This window comes from Salvelinus fontinalis, chromosome 4 (assembly GCF_029448725.1).
Source record: "Salvelinus fontinalis isolate EN_2023a chromosome 4, ASM2944872v1, whole genome shotgun sequence".
Lineage (NCBI taxonomy): Eukaryota > Metazoa > Chordata > Actinopteri > Salmoniformes > Salmonidae > Salvelinus > Salvelinus fontinalis.
This window is the reverse complement of record NC_074668.1, coordinates 1,011,936-1,029,875: the sequence shown is the minus strand read 5'-3', so window position 1 is coordinate 1,029,875 and position 17,940 is coordinate 1,011,936. Positions and strand designations below refer to the sequence as shown.

General features: G+C 45.0%; 1 protein-coding gene across 2 annotated transcripts in view; it reads right to left on the bottom strand.

Annotated features, from left to right (window-relative positions):
* Positions 1-283: 283 nt before the first annotated feature.
* Positions 284-17,940, bottom strand: part of ddr2l (discoidin domain receptor family, member 2, like) — a 55,372-nt gene continuing 37,715 nt past the window's right edge. For both annotated transcript variants that reach the window (XM_055918560.1, XM_055918559.1), the window contains exons 12-17: positions 16,216-16,460; positions 15,155-15,282; positions 14,765-14,962; positions 11,637-11,871; positions 3,091-3,240; positions 284-2,307 (exon numbers count right to left, since the gene is read on the bottom strand). In XM_055918560.1, coding sequence (XP_055774535.1) covers positions 2,173-2,307; positions 3,091-3,240; positions 11,637-11,871; positions 14,765-14,962; positions 15,155-15,282; positions 16,216-16,460 — 1,091 coding nt within the window. In that variant the 3' untranslated portion in view covers positions 284-2,172. The remainder of the gene's footprint in view (positions 2,308-3,090; positions 3,241-11,636; positions 11,872-14,764; positions 14,963-15,154; positions 15,283-16,215; positions 16,461-17,940) is intronic.

Genomic DNA, 17,940 nt, shown 5'->3' with positions numbered 1-17,940 from the left:
GCAGAGCCCCTCCTCCCAGCAGAGCCCCTCCTCTCAGCAGAGCCCCTCCTCCCAGCTGAGCCCCTCCTCTCAGCAGAGCCCCTCCTCCCAGCTGAGCCCCTCCTCCCAGCTGAGCCCCTCCTCCCAGCTGAGCCCCTCCTCTCAGCAGATCCCCTCCTCCCAGCAGAGCCCCTCCTCTCAGCAGAGCCCCTCCTCTCAGCAGAGCCCCACCTCCCAGCAGAGTCCCACCTCCCAGCAGAGCCCCACCTCCCAGCAGAGCCCCTCCTCCCAGCAGAGCCCCTCCTCCCAGCAGAGCCCCTCCTCCCAGCAGAGCCCTACCTCCCAGCAGACACAGACACACCATGAAGCATCAGATACAGTACAGGTGAACAACACATTAACATTAATGTTAATAACCTTAACAATGACAACACAAGAAATGTCGGAAGCTGATTTCAATGTTGAGATCTATGGTGTCAGCCACTATTAAACACTTGATGTTCATTCACTCAGATATTGTGGCAACAGAGGATGCAGCAATACAAAAAAATGTACTTAAAATAGAGGGGGGGGAATAACGTTTTGAAATAACAAAAAAAGTAAAACTTGGCTTTTTAAAACTTTTACACTAACATGACAACATCGATTGATCTCCCCAATGGACATGTGACATCTACAGAGATAGCTTTTCAATTATATTTACAACCACAATTAAGGTTAACCTTCATTTCAATCCCCTGCAACTCAGAATGAATTCTATGTAAGCCAGCTACAATCATAGAAATATGTGTACTAGAACAGGTGAAGGGAAGTACAGCAGTAATTCTATTGCTATGGCTCAATTCATCTGAAGGCGGAGCTGTGAACACAACAGCTGTTTGGTCAGAGGCTTGGCCACAGCAACATGCTAGCTACTGAATGGTCAGAGGCTTGGCCACAGCAACATGCTAGCTACTGAATGGTCAGAGGCTTGGTCACAGCAGCATGCTAGCTACTGAATGGTCAGAGGCTTGGCCACAGCAACATGCTAGCTACTGAATGGTCAGAGGCTTGGTCACAGCAACATGCTAGCTACTGTGTGGTCAGAGGCTTGGCCACAACAACATGCTAGCTACTGTATACTCAAAAAGAGTGTTGTCCAGCTTCTAGCTCTGGTCCACGTCACTGTTGTCCAGCTTCTAGCTCTGGTCCACGTCACCATCAGTGCGTGTTCCTCCACTGGAACGCGCACAAACGCCCCTGGACCAAAGCTAACCAGCCTCCAGCTACTCAATCCAGATGACTGAATCTCTGTAGGGGATAGCTAATGATATCTAATAATGCTAACTAGCTTTAATGCTATCTGATAAGGCTGCACAGTTTGCGGTGGGTATCTCCAGCGGGACAGTGCCTTGCAGTAGACATCTCCAAGGGGACAGTGCTTTCTATTCCTCATCATCAGTCCATTGTGGCTCCCCAACCCTCTCTAAAGCAGGGTTAGGGTTAGGGTCAGGGTCAGAGGGTTAGGGTCCTATTCTAGCTATGACAGTAGTTCTGCTTTAGCCAAAGGCCTTATCCAAACTGACCTATATAACATTCATATTAAAAAAGGACAATAAAATCTGAGTCAAACAAATCAAAATGACCATAGTCCAGTGTGGGGATAATGAAAGGAACATATCATGGATAAATGGAAGACAACCAGGCAGCAGTGCTTTACACAAAAAAAAACACAGGACCTCAAGACAAAAGCATTTGTCCAGTTATTGATTTCTTACTAGGCCAGGTATTAGGGATATTATGATTTCTTTGGTAGGCCTACCATACAAAAACAACATGAAAACACAACATACTGTATAAAGATGGATGAACAGAATTCAATTTACACAAACCATCAACAGACAAAAAGGTGACAGCTTTTTTTTCATGGATTTTATATGATTAAAGGTCCATCACTGAAGAATGTGAAAGATGAAAGAAGTGGTCCACATTCTGGAAGTGATAACCTCAACCCACTTCCTGCTCTCTCAAAATGACAACATCGCTGCATTCTCTTCCAGTCCTCCCCGCTGTCTGTATGTCTGTCTCTCTGTCTGTCCGTATGTTTGTCCGTCTGTCCTTCTGTCTGTCAGTCAGAGGGGTTAAGAGAAGAGTATTCAGGCAAAAGGGACCTCTCACTCAGGACAGCCCGTTGGTTGTGCCAGGGTTCAAAGTTCACTGGACCACGTGTGGTCGTAAGGCCTGGTACAACCCCTCGAAGGTGGGTCGATCGGCGATGTCGCGGTCCCAACAACGCATCATCAGCTCAAATAGAGAGGGAGGACAGAGCAGTGGGGCGAATAGAAAGATCTAGAAGAAAAATGGTGTGGACGGGGGATGGGGTGCCAAAACATTACTGTTATGCCCAGATATATAATAGCCCCAGATATATAATAGTCCCAGATATACAATAGTCCCAGATATATAATAGTCCCAGATATACAATAGTCCCAGATATACAATAGTCCCAGATATATAATAGTCCCAGATATATAAAAGCCCAAGATATATAATAGTCCCAGATATATAATAGTCCCAGATATATAATAGTCCCAGATATACAATAGTCCCAGATATACAATAGTCCCAGATATATAATAGTCCCAGATATACAATAGTCCCAGATATATAATAGTCCCAGATATATAATAGTCCCAGATATACAATAGTCCCAGATATATAATAGTCCCAGATATACAATAGTACCAGATATATAATAGTCCCAGATATACAATAGTCCCAGATATATAATAGTCCCAGATATATAATAGTCCCAGATATATAATAGTCCCAGATATATAATAGTCACAGATATATAATAGTCACAGATATATAATAGTCCCAGATATATAATGGACTTTACATTGCATGCAGGATGACACAATTTGAGCACAAGACTAAATAATATTTTACCCATATGGAAAAGAATGACATGTTGTTGAATGTGAGACAAAGCTAAGCTACCTACTGACATGTTTAATCCTATGCACTGATGAATCCAGTACCTGGATACCACTCTTCTCTCTTCTAAATGTTTTTGTCACCCATGTATAAATAAATGATTGAATAAAATAAGTAAATAAAATCACTTACCTGTCTGCCCTGGTTTCGGAAGAACTCGCCAGTGTTTTCGATGACCTGTTCGTCTGACAGTAGGCTGTAGGGCTGCTCTTTACACAGAGTGAAGATCTCCCACAGGGTGACGCCGAAGGCCCACACATCGCTGGCCGTGGTGAACTTACCCTGGAGAGGAACCACACAGACAGTGAAGTTCCCCCTAGGTACAGATCTAGAATCAGATTCCCCTCCCCCAATCCTAACCTTAGCTATTAGTGCAGAAAATACCAAACTAACCCAAGATCAGCATCAAGGACCAACTTCACCCTAAACCTCACCAACAACCACGGGATCTATTTGGGTCGTATTGATTTGGCACCAAACGGAAGAAAATAGACAAGTAGGGAGGGGTTTCATAAGTGTTTTGCTATGGTGTGCACTAATGCATAAGACTCAGATGTAGCCAAATAAATGTTGCCTTAACTGGTCAAAATGGTTGCCTATAACTTCTATCTGAATGAGCTTTGATGGAGACATGATCACATTTACATCATCTCTATCTCTCATCCACTCAACGCCACGGTTTCAATGTGAAATTGAGACATATATACTGCACATTTGTCAAGCAAAGGCTTTGTTTTTTGTCGTCAAACAGATGGAAAGGGGGTCTTAGAAAACATCTATAAGAAAAATACACATTTTCTGATTTGTCCTCGTTTTTTCGACTTGGTCTTTATGAAATTCAGCAGCCAACAAGAGTTGTGTTGTGGGTGTGGTTTAATGTGGGTGTGGTTTAATGTGGGTGTCTCTTGTGTGTGTTCGCAAATCACATGTGTTTGTTTCTACATTCAAAAAACAGTTCACATTTAGTCAATCACCCTTCTAGATAACCTGAAACCGTCTAACCAGGTAGTGTGTCTTGGAGTCACCTATGCTAGCTAGTTCTAGCCAACTCCTTTCACCAATTAGCTTCAGCCTGGTTGTGGCAAAGTTGGTTTGACATCGGACAGTCTATCTCTGGGGCTAGTTAGGGACCATCAATAAATTTAACAATGTAAATAGAACCACATTTTCATGTTGCACATCTTTTCAAATCAAATAAAATGTTATTGGTCACATGCATATATTTAGCAGATGTTATTGCGGGTGTTGTGAAATGCTTGTGTTCCTAGCTCCAACAGTACAGTAATAATTCACAACAATACACACATCTAAAAGTAAAAGAATGGAATTAAGAAATATATAAAAATTAGGATGAACAATGTCGGAGTGGCATTGATTACAATACAGTAGAATAGAAGACTGTACATACACTTAAAGTCGGAAGTTTACATACACTTAGGTTGGAGTCATTAAAACTCGTTTTTCAACCAATCCACAATTTTCTTCTTACCCAACTATAGTTTTGGCAAGTCGGTTAGGACATCTACTTTGTGCATGACACAAGTAATTTTTCCAACAATTGTTTACAGACAGATTATTTCACTTATAATTCACTGTATCATAATTCCAGTGGGTCAGAAGTTTACATAGACTAAGTTGACTGTGCCTTTAAACAGCTTGGAATTGAATTGCGACTCCACTTTGTCTCTGCACTGACGTTTTGCCTGTTTGATTGCCTTACGGAGGGAATAACTACACTGGTTGTATACAACCATATTCCCAGTCACCTTGCCGTGGTTAAATGCGGTGGTTCACGCTTCCAGTTTTGAGCGAATGCTGCCATCTATCCATGGTTTCTGGTTTGGGTAGGTTTTAATAGTCACCGTGGGAACAACTTCCCCTATACACTTCCTGATGAACTCAGTCACCGTGTCCATGTAAGCGTCAATGTTGTTCTTGGGAAGCTACCCGGAACATATCCCAGTCCACGTGATCAAAGCATGGATTCCGATTGGTCAGACCAGCGTTGAATAGACCTTAGCATGGGTACTTCCTGTTTGAGTTTCTGCCTATAGGAAGGGAGGAGCAACATTTTTCCAAAGGGAGGGCGGGGGAGGGCCTTCTAGGCATCTCGAAAAGGTGAGTAGCAGTGATCTAGTGTTTTTCCTAAGCGAGTACTACAATCAGTGTGTTGACAGAACTTCGGTAGCTTTTTCCCTATTTGTTTTGTTAAAATCCCCAGCTACAATAAATGCGGCCTCAGGATATGTGGTTTCCAGTTTGCATCAAGTCCAGTGTAGTTCCTTGACGGCCGTTGACAGCTGGAGCGAGTAGTGGAACTGGAGCGGAGCGAGTCGGAGCGAGTAGTGGAGCTGGAGTGGAGTGAGTAGTGGAGCGGAGCGAGTAGTGGAGCGGAGCGAGTAGTGGAGCCGGAGTGAGTAGTGGAGCGGAGCGAGTAGTGGAGCGGAGCGAGTAGTGGAGCTGGAGTGGAGTGAGTAGTGGAGCTGGAGTGGAGTGAGTAGTGGAGTGGAGCGAGTAGTGGAACGGAGCGAGTAGTGGAGCGGAGCGAGTAGTGGAGCGGAGCGAGTAGTGGAGCTGGAGCGAGTAGTGGAGCTGGAGCGAGTAGTGGAGCGGAGCGAGTAGTGGAGCGGAGCGAGTAGTGGAGCGGAGCGAGTAGTGGAGCTGGAGCGGAGTGAGTAGTGGAGCGGAGCGAGTAGTGGAGCGGAGCGAGTAGTGGAGCTGGAGCGGAGTGAGTAGTGGAGCGGAGCGAGTAGTGGAGCTGGAGCGGAGCGAGTAGTGGAGCGGAGCGAGTAGTGTAGCTGGAGTGGAGCGACAAGCGGAGCGTGGCCAATTTTACTGGAGAGCGTAGAGAGAAGATTCCCAAAGGCTGGAGTGTCGGCCTTCTCACCCACTCTGATTTCACTCCAGTAGCGCTCACTTCATGAGCTCAAGGCATGCCCGGCCCAGCATGCATTTATTGTCAACTTGTGTACTGCTAAAGCCCCTTGCTTTAGCTACTGTCATGGAGTTCACTAAATATTTTCATAAAGAAACTGATAGAACACACATGTGCTAAATCAAGGTGACTTACAAAGATGAGGACCAAGAGCAAGAGAGGGAGTGTGGTGATGTAGTGTCCACAACTAAAGAAGAGAGGGAGTGTGGTGATGTAGTGTCAACAAATAAAGAAGAGAGAGAGTGTGGTGATGTAGTGTCCACAACTAAAGAAGAGAGGGAGTGTGGTGATGTAGTGTCCACAACTAAAGAAGTGAGGGAGTGTGGTGATGTAGTGTCCACAACTAAAGAAGAGATGGAGTGTGGTGATGTAGTGTCCACAACTAAAGAAGAGATGGAGTGTGGTGATGTAGTGTCCACAACTAAAGAAGTGAGGGAGTGTGGTGATGTAGTGTCCACAACTAAAGAAGAGATGGAGTGTGGTGATGTAGTGTCCACAAATAAAGAAGAGAGGGAGTGTGGTGATGTAGTGTCCACAACTAAAGAAGTGAGGGAGTGTGGTGATGTAGTGTCCACAACTAAAGAAGTGAGGGAGTGTGGTGATGTAGTGTCCACAACTAAAGAAGAGATGGAGTGTGGTGATGTAGTGTCCACAACTAAAGAAGTGAGGGAGTGTGGTGATGTAGTGTCCACAACTAAAGAAGAGAGGGAGTGTGGTGATGTAGTGTCCACAACTAAAGAAGAGAGGGAGTGTGGTGATGTAGTGTCCACAACTAAAGAAGTGAGGGAGTGTGGTGATGTAGTGTCCACAACTAAAGAAGAGAGGGAGTGTGGTGATGTAGTGTCCACAACTAAAGAAGATAGGGAGTGTGGTGATGTAGTGTCCACTACTAAAGAGAGGGAGTGTGGTGATGTAGTGTCCACAACTAAAGAAGAGAGGGAGTGTGGTGATGTAGTGTCCACTACTAAAGAGAGGGAGTGTGGTGATGTAGTGTCCACTACTAAAGAGAGGGAGTGTGGTGATGTAGTGTCCACCAAAAAGAAAAGACAAAAGACAGGAAGGAGTGTGTCACTGTAGCAAAGTATTTATAAACAAAATCTGATCTCTTAAATGTTTCGTTCATTTTTGTTCTATTATCTATAAAATAGGCCATAATTGATTTAGGATCAATAGGCCTGGCATATTCCCATATTCAAGGAGCTTTCCGTTTTGATTGGGTTATTTTGCCTAAAAACCTTTAGTCCTAACTATAAATAAATAAAACAACTCTGCATCCCTGGCCAGCCTGGCAAGAGTGGCCCGAAGGGTGTTAATCATCCCCAGTGGCTCTGCAAGTGTGGAGAGGATATTTTCTACTGCTGGCCAGCTCTCCAGGCACCATCACATGAGCCTGAAGATAGACGTGGTTCTAAAAATGAATTATAAAAATTAATTCAAAAAGGCACTAATAAGTCCTTTTTTGTTTAATTTGTATTTCAATCTAAGTAAGTCACAGACTATATGCGCAATTTCTATATTATAATGATTTAATACAATGAAATGTTGTTTAAATGCTGAGCGCTTTATGTCCCTACCAGTCTATTGTGTCGCACTCGCTTCACAGTGTATGTTATAGCCTTGAAATAATAGAAATAATACAACCTAAATCATGCAGGCTCCATGTCTGGCTCCTGACCTATTTACAATGTTTATATGCTGTTTAATATGACACACCTGCCCGCCAGTACAGCATCACTACGCTGGACGGTTCTGACTTAGAATATGTGGACAACTACAAATACCTAGGTGTCTGGTTAGACTGTAAACTCTCCTTCCAGACTCACATTAAGCATCTCCAATTCAAAATTAAATCTAGAATCGGCTTCCTATTTCGCAACAAAGCATCCTTCACTCATGCTGCCAAACATACCCTCGTAAAGCTGACTATCCTACCGATCCTCGACTTCGGCGATGTCATTTACGAAATAGCCTCCAACACTCTACTCAACAAATTGGATGCAGTCTATCACAGTGCCATCCGTTTTGTCACCAAAGCCTCATATACTACCCACCACTCTCGTTGGCTGGACTTCGCTTCATATTCTTCGCCAAACCCACTGACTCCAGGTCATCTATAAGTCTCTGCTAGGTAAAGCCCCGCCTTATCTCAGCTCACTGGTCCCCATTGCAGCACCCACCCGTAGCACGCGCTCCAGCAGGTATATTTCACTAGTCACCCCCAAAGCCAATTCCTCCTTTGGCCACCTTTCCTTCCAGTTCTCTGCTGCCATTGACTGGAAAAAACTGCAAAAATCACTGAAGCTGGAGACTCATACCTCCCTCACTAACTTTAATCACCAGCTGTCAGAGCAGCTCACAGATCAATGCACCTGTACATAGCCCATCTGTAAATAGGCCATCCAACTACCGCATCCCCATACTGTTATTTATTTTATTTAATTTGCTCCTTTGCACCCTAGTATCTCTACTTGCACACTCATCTTCTGCACATCTATCACTCCAGTGTTTAATTGCTATATTGTAATTATTTCGCCACTATGGCCTATTTATTACCTTACCTCCCTTATCCTACCTCATTTGCACACACTGTACATATACTTTTTCTATTGTATTATTGACTGTATGTTTGTTTATTCCATGTGTAACTCTGTGTTGTTGTTTGTGTCGCACTGCTTTGCTTTATCTTGGCCAGGTCACAGTTGTAAATGAGAACTTGTTCTCAACTAGCCTACCTGGTTAAATAAAAGTGATATATATATTTTTTTAAAGAACGTAGCCTATTTGAAATGATGTGCGCTTCTTACATTCATCTTTTCATGTTTTTTATTCAAAATACTTTTCATTCAAATCATATGGTTTGGATTCAAAACCAAAATGGTAGGTCCAGGTAGTCACAACAGTAGATGGTGTTGGTTAAATTGGGATTTTAATGAATGGAGTGAATTTGGAGCTGCAGTGTTTTAACTTCTTCAGGCTGCAGGGTGAATATTGAAAAAACTGGAAAATATGCGCACATTTTCAAACGGCCTCTTAAGAAATATTTGATATTCCAATATGCATATATTTACTATTATTGGATAGAAAACAGTCTATAGTTTCTAAAAACGTTTGAATTATTGCTCTAAGTTGAACAGAACTATTTTTACAGCCCATTTCCTATCCAGAATTGAGATTTCCAAAATGCGATGTCTCTCTTTAAGACCTTGTCTATAAAAGGTCATTACACTTAGGACCGTAGAAACACGTCATACGCCTTCATCTGGGTGTAATGCGGAAGTGAGAATTGAAAGGAGTCGAATATCTCGTCCATGGACTGAATACCACACCTTCTTGTGAGACCTGCGCAGTTAAAAAAAAATTCCGGGCGACAGGCAGAATCCTGACTCGGCTCCTGGAAGACGCTCGATTAAGGTGAATATGATCTCTGACTACGATATTATTTGATACATGTCACAAAATCATCCTAAAGTATGTTTTTTCAATATACTTTAATTATATTATTGCAATTTATTCTGGACTGTAGACGTGATGTTTTGGAAGAATTTTTTGAAGACAGAAAGATTAGCGCCGCACAGCCGTGGTGCTTGCTAACCAAAGAGGGAAATATTTCGTTCTGGAACCCAACTAAAGACTGTACTGGACATTGGACCCCGTTACAACATTCTGATGGAATATCAACAAAGATAAGGACCCAATTTGGGATGCTTTTTCATATATCTGTCGAACTGTTCTATGCTAACTGTGCTACGCTAGCGCTTGACTAGAATCAATGCTGCTGTATGCTAGCTTATGTTGTTAGCTAATATAACGATATATTGTGTTTTCGCTGTAAAACACTTCAAAAATCGGAAATATTGGCTCTATTCACACGATATCTGTCTTTCATTAGCTATCCACCATATGTTTTTCTGAAATGTTTTATGAGGTGTAATTAGTAGTTGACGTTGGTGTCTGTATTTTCTCTGGCTACTCCCGTCTGATTTCAGACTGTAGCTATGCTGTAGCATTTATGGTAGCATCAATGTAAAACTGATTTATAGCTAAAATATGCACATTTTATGAACAAAACATAGATTTATTGTGTAACATGTTATATGACTGTCATCTGAGGTAGTTTTTTCTGGGTTCTTTAGGTTGGTTTTAGGTTATTTCGGTTGGCTTGTGCATGCTACTTGAATCATAATTCATACATCATAATCATAATCATACGTGTCTGTCCACTTTTGTATTTGGTGGTGAGCTAACATAAATATATGTGGTGTTTTCTCTGTAAAACATTTAAAAAATCGGACATGTTGGCTGGATTGACAAGATGTTTATCTTTCAAATGCTGTATTGGACTTGTTAATGTGTGAAAGTTAAATATTTTTAAAAAATAGATTTTGAATTTCGCGCCCTGCAGCTGTTGTCATTTTCGTTCCGACATCGGGTTTGCAGCCCAAACAGGTTTTAAACCTGTGAGCGTGGAACGGTTTTTAGCGGAGCGGTTGGAAAGGACGTGGTGCGGTTGGAAAGGACGTGGTGCGGTTGGAAAGGACGTGGTGCGGTTGGAAAGGACGTGGTGCGGTTGGAAAGGACGTGGTGCGGTTGGAAAGGACGTGGTGCGGTTGGAAAGGACGTGGTGCGGTTGGAAAGGACGTGGTGCGGTTGGAAAGGACGTGATGCGGTTGGAAAGGACGTGGAGCGGTTGGAAAGGACGTGATGCGGTTGGAAAGGACGTGGAGCGGTTGGAAAGGACGTGGTGCGGTTGGAAAGGACGTGGTGCGTCAGAGCAATGAGCTGGATGTCCAACTGCTCAACTCAGCTCACATGCTCTGGTTCAGAGCAACACCATCAAAGCCCTGTTATTTTGTTACAATGAATCATTTCTAAAGATGATTATTTATTTCATGTGATTCGTGATTCATTTCTAAAGATTATTATTTATTTCATGTGATTCGTGATTCATTTCTAAAGATTATTATTTATTTCATGTGATTCGTGATTCATTTCTAAAGATGATTATTTATTTCATGTGATTCGTGATTCATTTCTAAAGATGATTATTTATTTCATGTGATTAAGTGATTCATTTCTAAAGATGATTATTTATTTCATGTGATTAGTGATTCATTTTAATGTAAAAAACAACAACATGCCCCTCATTTTAAAGTCAACCCTGTAACGTGAATCTAACTATATTTTTAACATGGTAAAACTATTCATTTTTACATATATATATAAAAAAAAAAAATAGTTAAATCATACTATCAAATCAGGTGAGCTGATTCTACTCTTTTTGGCCATTTCAGTGTTTTTGTGGTGGAAAACTGAGAGGGTTGAGCATAATAGGTCAAGACTGTTACCCATAGATAGACAGGCTGGAAATGGTTTTTACTGGCAGCCCGCCAGGGTCTTAACATTTTTTTTTGTGACGCTTGCATTCAATTGCCCCTCCCTGTTGCACACAACACACTTCCATTCTCACTGTCACAAGGGGATTTATGGCCCTGTTACGGTCAACTCTGTGACAGTCAACCCTGTTACGGTCAACTCTGTGACAGTCAACCCTGTTACTTTATTTGGCACTTAATAAGCACTTACTATAGTCACTTTTTAAATGTAACTTCTTGAGAGGTTGAACATGCTCGTCATGACAAAATTTTAACATTTTGTGAAATAAAATGTCAAATTTTTTCACCAAGTTAACTACCCAAAAGGGATTAATTTTGTGGAACGACCCTGAAGTATTATCCTTTCTCACCAGTAGAATGCTCTCCCAGGCCATCCAGCGGATCGGCAGCACAGCTCGCCCCTGGATGCGGTAGTAGTCACTGCTGTACAGGTTTCTGCTCATGCCGAAGTCTGCTATCTTGATGGTGAGTCTGCGGTCCAGCAGGCAGTTGCGTGTGGCCAAGTCTCGGTGCACAAAGTTCAGAGAGGCCAGGTACCGCATGCCGGACGAGATCTGCACTGACATGTGCAGGAGGTCTGACAAACTACAAAGAGAGAGAGATATAGCAAAAAAGTGAGAGAGAAAAGAGAGATAGCGAAGAGAGATAGCGAAGAGAGAGAGAGGAGAGACCAAAATGAGAGAGAAGATGGATAGCGAAGAGAGAGAGAGGAGAGATAGCGAAGAGAGAGAGAAGATAGATAGTGAAGAGAGAGAGGAGAAAGCGAAATGAGAGAGAGAAGATGGATAGCGAAGAGAGAGAGAGGAGAAGTAGAGAAGAGAGAGAAGATAGATAGTGAAATGAGAGAGAGGAGAGATAGCGAAGAGTGAGGAAATATAGCGAAGAGAGAGAGAGAACCCTATGTGTTAGCTTAAGAAAACAATGTAGAACAATGTTGTTGGAGGAAGTGTGGTGGCATATTTATGCTTTACCAAATGAGGAGAGTTACAAACTACACACCAGTCAGAGTTATACTTAAACTACATCTTTAATAATAATAAGCTTTGCAATAGCATTTGACTTTCAACAATTCACTATTTCTAACGAACCGTTGAGAAGTACCAACAGAAAAGTACAAAGATCTTTTATAGCCAAGATACACCCCTCTCAACTTACACTGACGAACCACAGATCTTAGGAACAGTTCACAAAAGTTAAGATTTGTATGAAAGATATCTATAAAACATAGCAGACAGTTACTGCTGTGTCAACAGTTTTCATTGTTAAGACCAGTGTCTGGCCCCCTCTTACTCCAAAAGGGAACCGTCTCTTCCTGGTACGGCATAGAACAGAACCATTAGCTCATGTTCTCTGGAATGCTCTTTAGGTTTTATCACCCAAGGACATCGTAAATCTCCTCTGTCAGTACTATCTCATAGAGGCCCATCCTCAGTGGAACACATACACAAGACTCTATTCTGTCGAGTAAAACAACCATTATAATGCAATACAAGCATTATAACATAAACTTAGAAGCATTATAACATAATCTTGCAATTTTCCACGACAGAAGTGAGGGAGTAGTAATAGAATATTGAGTCATTGACCTTTATTTCTATGGGTGAGAGAATTGGTTTAGTTTAGGTCAATTCAAATCTGGACCTCCAAGCCTGTTCCACTGCTGCGGAGATTTGCATTGTTCCCCTCTAATCAGGGACTGATTTAGACCTGGGACACCAGGTGGGTAAAATGAATTATCAGGTAGAACATTACCAGCAGTAGTACTCTGGACCTCTAGGCTTGGGTATGAATACCCCTGGTATAGTTGGAATGACTGAGAGTGGTGGAATATGGTGAGAGGGGAGGAGGAGAGAGGAGTGGAGGAGCATGGTGAGAGGAGTGGAGGAGCATGGTGAGAGGGGAGGAGAGAGGAGGAGCGTGGTGAGAGGAGAGTAGACCGAGGAGGAGCATGGTGAGAGGAGAGGAGAGAGGAGGAGGAGACAGAGGAGGAGACCGAGGAGGAGTATGGTGAGAGGAGAGGAGAGAGGAGGAACGTGGTGAGAGGAGAGGAGTAGAGGAGCATGGTGAGAGAGGAGGAGACCGAGGAGGAGCATGGTGAGAGGAGAGGAGGAGTGTGGTGAGAGGAGGAGACAGTGGAGGAGTGTGGTGAGAGAGGAAGAGACCGAGGAGGAGCGTGGTGAGAGGAGGAGCGTGGTGAGAGGAGGAGACCGAGGAGGAGCGTTTGAGAGAGGAAGAGACCGAGGAGGAGCATGGTGATAGAGGAGGAGAGAGGAGGAGCATGGTGAGAGGAAGAGACCGAGGAGGAGCGTGGTGAGAGGAGGAGACAGAGGAGGAGCGTGGTGAGAGGAGGAGACAGAGGAGGAGCGTGGTGAGAGAGGAAGAGACAGAGGAGGAGAGTGGTGAAAGGAGGAGGAGACAGAGGAGGAGTGTGGTGAGAGGAGGAGGAGACAGAGGAGGAGGGTGGTGAGAGGAGGAGGAGACAGAGGAGGAGCGTGGTGAGAGGAGGAAGAGCCCGAGGAGGAGTGTGGTGAGAGGAGACAGAGGAGGAGCGTGGTGAGAGGAGGAGGAGAGAGGAGGAGCATGGTGAGAGGAGGAGGAGACAGAGGAGGAGCATGGTGAGAGGAGGAGGAGACAGAGGAGGAGCGTGGTGAGAGGAGGAGCATGGTGAGAGGAGGAGGAGAGAGGAGGAGCGTGGTGAGAGGAGGAGGAGACAGGAGGAGCATGGTGAGAGGAGGAGGAGACAGAGGAGGAGCATGGTGAGAGGAGGAGTGTGGTGAGAGGAGGAGGAGACAGAGGAGGAGTGTGGTGAGAGGAGGAGGAGACAGAGGAGGAGCATGGTGAGAGGAGGAGTGTGGTGAGAGGAGGAGGAGACAGAGGAGGAGCATGGTGAGAGGAGGAGCATGGTGAGAGGAGGAGTGTGGTGAGAGGAGGAGGAGACAGAGGAGGAGCATGGTGAGAGGAGCAGTGTGGTGAGAGGAGGAGGAGACAGAGGAGGAGCGTGGTGAGAGGAGGAGGAGACAGAGGAGGAGCATGGTGAGAGGAGGAGTGTGGTGAGAAGAGGAGGAGACAGGAGGAGCATGGTGAGAGGAGGAGGAGACAGAGGAGGAGCATGGTGAGAGGAGGAGTGTGGTGAGAAGAGGAGGAGACAGGAGGAGCATGGTGAGAGGAGGAGGAGACAGAGGAGGAACATGGTGAGAGGAGGAGGAGACAGAGGAGGAGTGTGATGAGAGGAGGAGGAGAGAGGAGGAGCATGGTGAGAGGAGGAGGAGACAGGAGGAGCATGGTGAGAGGAGGAGAAGACAGAGGAGGAGCATGGTGAGAGGAGGAGTGTGGTGAGAGGAGGAGGAGACAGAGGAGTGTGGTGAGAGGAGAGGAGGAGAGAGGAGGAGCGTGGTGAGAGGAGGAGGAGACAGAGGAGGAGCGTGGCGAGAGGAGGAGGAGACAGAGGAGGAGCATAGTGAGAGGAGGAGGGTCTCACCTGACTGCGGGGATGTTGTTGGCGTGGGTCAGGGTGCTCTCCATCTCTCTCTGTGACAGAAACATGTTGAGGTCTCCGTTGTCCATGTACTCAGTCACCATGCACAGTGGGTCTGAGCTCACACACACACACAGCAACTGGATGATGTTCGGGTCGTTGAGCCTCGACATGATCTTGATCTCCTTCAGGAAGTCGTTCCTGTGCGTGTGTGTTTGTGTGGTGGCGGTGGGGAGAATACCATAGGTCAGAACGTAGCTATTCATACACACAGAGTACTGTAGGAATATTCATACACACAGAGTACTGTAGGAATATTCATACACACAGAGTACTGTAGGAATATTCATACACACAGGCACCTGGTGAACACAAATAAACAAACACACACACCTGGCGTTGTTGGTGGCGTCTGCCCTCAGTTGCTTCACCGCCACCAGTACAGGTCGTCCGTCTCGGTCGGGAAGGGGGGCGCCCTCCCCTAGAAACTCAGGCAGACCCTCAGCCTCACACAGGTGGACCTGCACAGAGAACAGGGTCATGTTCATTAGGCCCCAAACAGACTGAAACAGGGAGGGACTACCTGGACTTGTCCAATAAGAAACACTCATTTTTATGTTTTGAAGCGTTTTTCATTGTGTGCCCAGTAACACATTATTTTAAGGGGTCCATAATAAGCCATTTATAATCATTTGCAAACAGTTTGCTTATCATTTATTAACCATGACTCCCACATTTGTAGATGTTAGTATGCTAATCATTCACACATGTATATATGTAACAGATGTGAAATGGCTAGCTAGTTAGCGGTGGTGCGCGCTAATAGCGTTTCAATCGGTGACGTCACTCGCTCTGAGGCTTTTGTGGAGCGATAGGTAACGATGCTTCGTGGGAGGCAGTTGTTGATGTGTTCAGAGAGTCCCTGGTTCGAGCCCAGGTTGGGGCGAAGAGAGGGACGGAAGCAACACTGTTACATATTTATAGTTCATTAAACATCCTGTGTTGTGAGCTTGTTCTTTCACCAGGTACAGCAGGAATGTCTGCCCATCAATGTCTGCCCATCTTTTAGTGAGAAATTACACTGGTCACTCAAAACATTTATAAACTATTGAGAAAGTATAGATAGCTCTTACTTTAGATTAGGGACTGAACAAATACTTTATTAATGATTAGTAAATTGTTTATAAATGTGGGAGTAATGATAAATACATGGTGAACAACAAAGTCACTTATGTGACTGAAATTAGAAAAGCGTTTGGTATTATAACACACAGTACAACCTTTTTCTGTTGTTTCCACCAGTGGATAACTGTTGAAGGGCAATCTGGGATTGATACATCCTTCATTGATTCTTGAAGAATACAACGTTTAAACGCTCGTGAAGAACGAATGAGGTCATCTGCAGTTGTCTGTGTGTACGTCGACAAGAAGTTAAACACTAGGAAGGTCCTCACCTCCCCAAACTGCCCCTCCCCCAGCTTCTCCCTGAAGAGCAGCCGGTGGCGGGGGAACTCTGCCACGGAGATGTCCTTGCGGGTGAGCGAGTCGACGGTGAGTGCAGGCACGGCATACATGTTACTGCCGGTCACACCCTGCAGGCTCACGATGTCTGTCTCGGCGTAGTGCGGCACGCTGTTCTGGAAGCACTGGTGAGGCGTGCACTGGGTGACATCGGGCTCCGCATAGCCCCCACCACACGCTGAGGAGGAGCAGGGATATTAGGGAGGAGGAGGAGGAGGAAGAGCATGACGAGGAGGAGGAAGAACAGGAAGAGGAGGGAAGAGGAGAAGGAACAGGATGAATAGGAGGAAGAGCAGGGAAGAGAATGTTTGGGAGGAGGAAGAGCAAGATGAGGAAGAACAGGATGAGGAGGAGGAAGAGCAGGAAGGAGAATGTTAAGAAGGAGGAGGAAGAGCAGGAGGAGGAAAAGGAAGAGAAGGAGGAGGGGGAGGCGGAGAGATAAGGAGAGAGTGATAGTTTGTGCTAAGCTCCTGACTGTTATGATAACCAGGGCCTGAGAGTAGGAGTTCTGATCTAGGATCAGGTCGCCCTTGTTCAAGTAATCTTGTTCATTATGATCTATAAGGCTAAACTGATCCTAGAGCAGCAGTCCTACTCTACATTTTGAACACTGTGCCAGACTCATAAAGCTAAGGATGAAATGAGAACAGTCCCAGACAGTAACAGACCCTGGCAGTCCCAGACAGTAACAGACCCTGGTAGTCCCAGACAGTAACAGACCCTGGTAGTCCCAGACAGTAACAGACCCTGGCAGTTCCAGACAGTAACAGGCCCTGGCAGTCCCAGACAGTAACAGACCCTGGTAGTCCCAGACAGTAACAGACCCTGGTAGTTCCAGACAGTAACAGACCCTGGTAGTCCCAGACAGTAACAGACCCTGGTAGTCCCAGACAGTAACAGACCCTGGCAGTCCCAGACAGTAACAGACCCTGGCAGTCCCAGACAGTAACAGACCCTGGCAGTACCAGACAGTAACAGACCCTGGTAGTTCCAGACAGTAACAGACCCTGGTAGTTCCAGACAGTAACAGACCCTGGCAGTCCCAGACAGTAACAGACCCTGGCAGTCCCAGACAGTAACAGACCCTGGTAGTTCCAGACAGTAACAGACCCTGGTAGTTCCAGACAGTAACAGACCCTGGTAGTTCCAGACAGTAACAGACCCTGGTAGTTCCAGACAGTAACAGACCCTGGTAGTTCCAGACAGTAACAGACCCTGGTAGTTCCAGACAGTAACAGACCCTGGTAGTTCCAGACAGTAACAGACCCTGGTAGTCCCAGACAGTAACAGACCCTGGTAGTTCCAGACAGTAACAGACCCTGGTAGTTCCAGACAGTAACAGACCCTGGCAGTCCCAGACAGTAACAGACCCTGGTAGTTCCAGACAGTAACACAGAAGGGGAAGGAACTTTAGCCTCAAATCAGACAAGCAGGACATTCCCCATCCCCACCACTATAGTCTTCTATATCATTCTGATATTATAGTCTGATAGTAAAACGGAAATACAAACTATTCAAAGAGACACTGGCATTTCAACATTTCCAATCATCATTGAGCGGCCATTCCGGGTCTTCATATTGGCACACCTTTCATCTCTTACCACGAGAGGGGCCTTGGGTCGTGACGAGAGGTCAGGAAGAGGTCATAAAGGCATAGG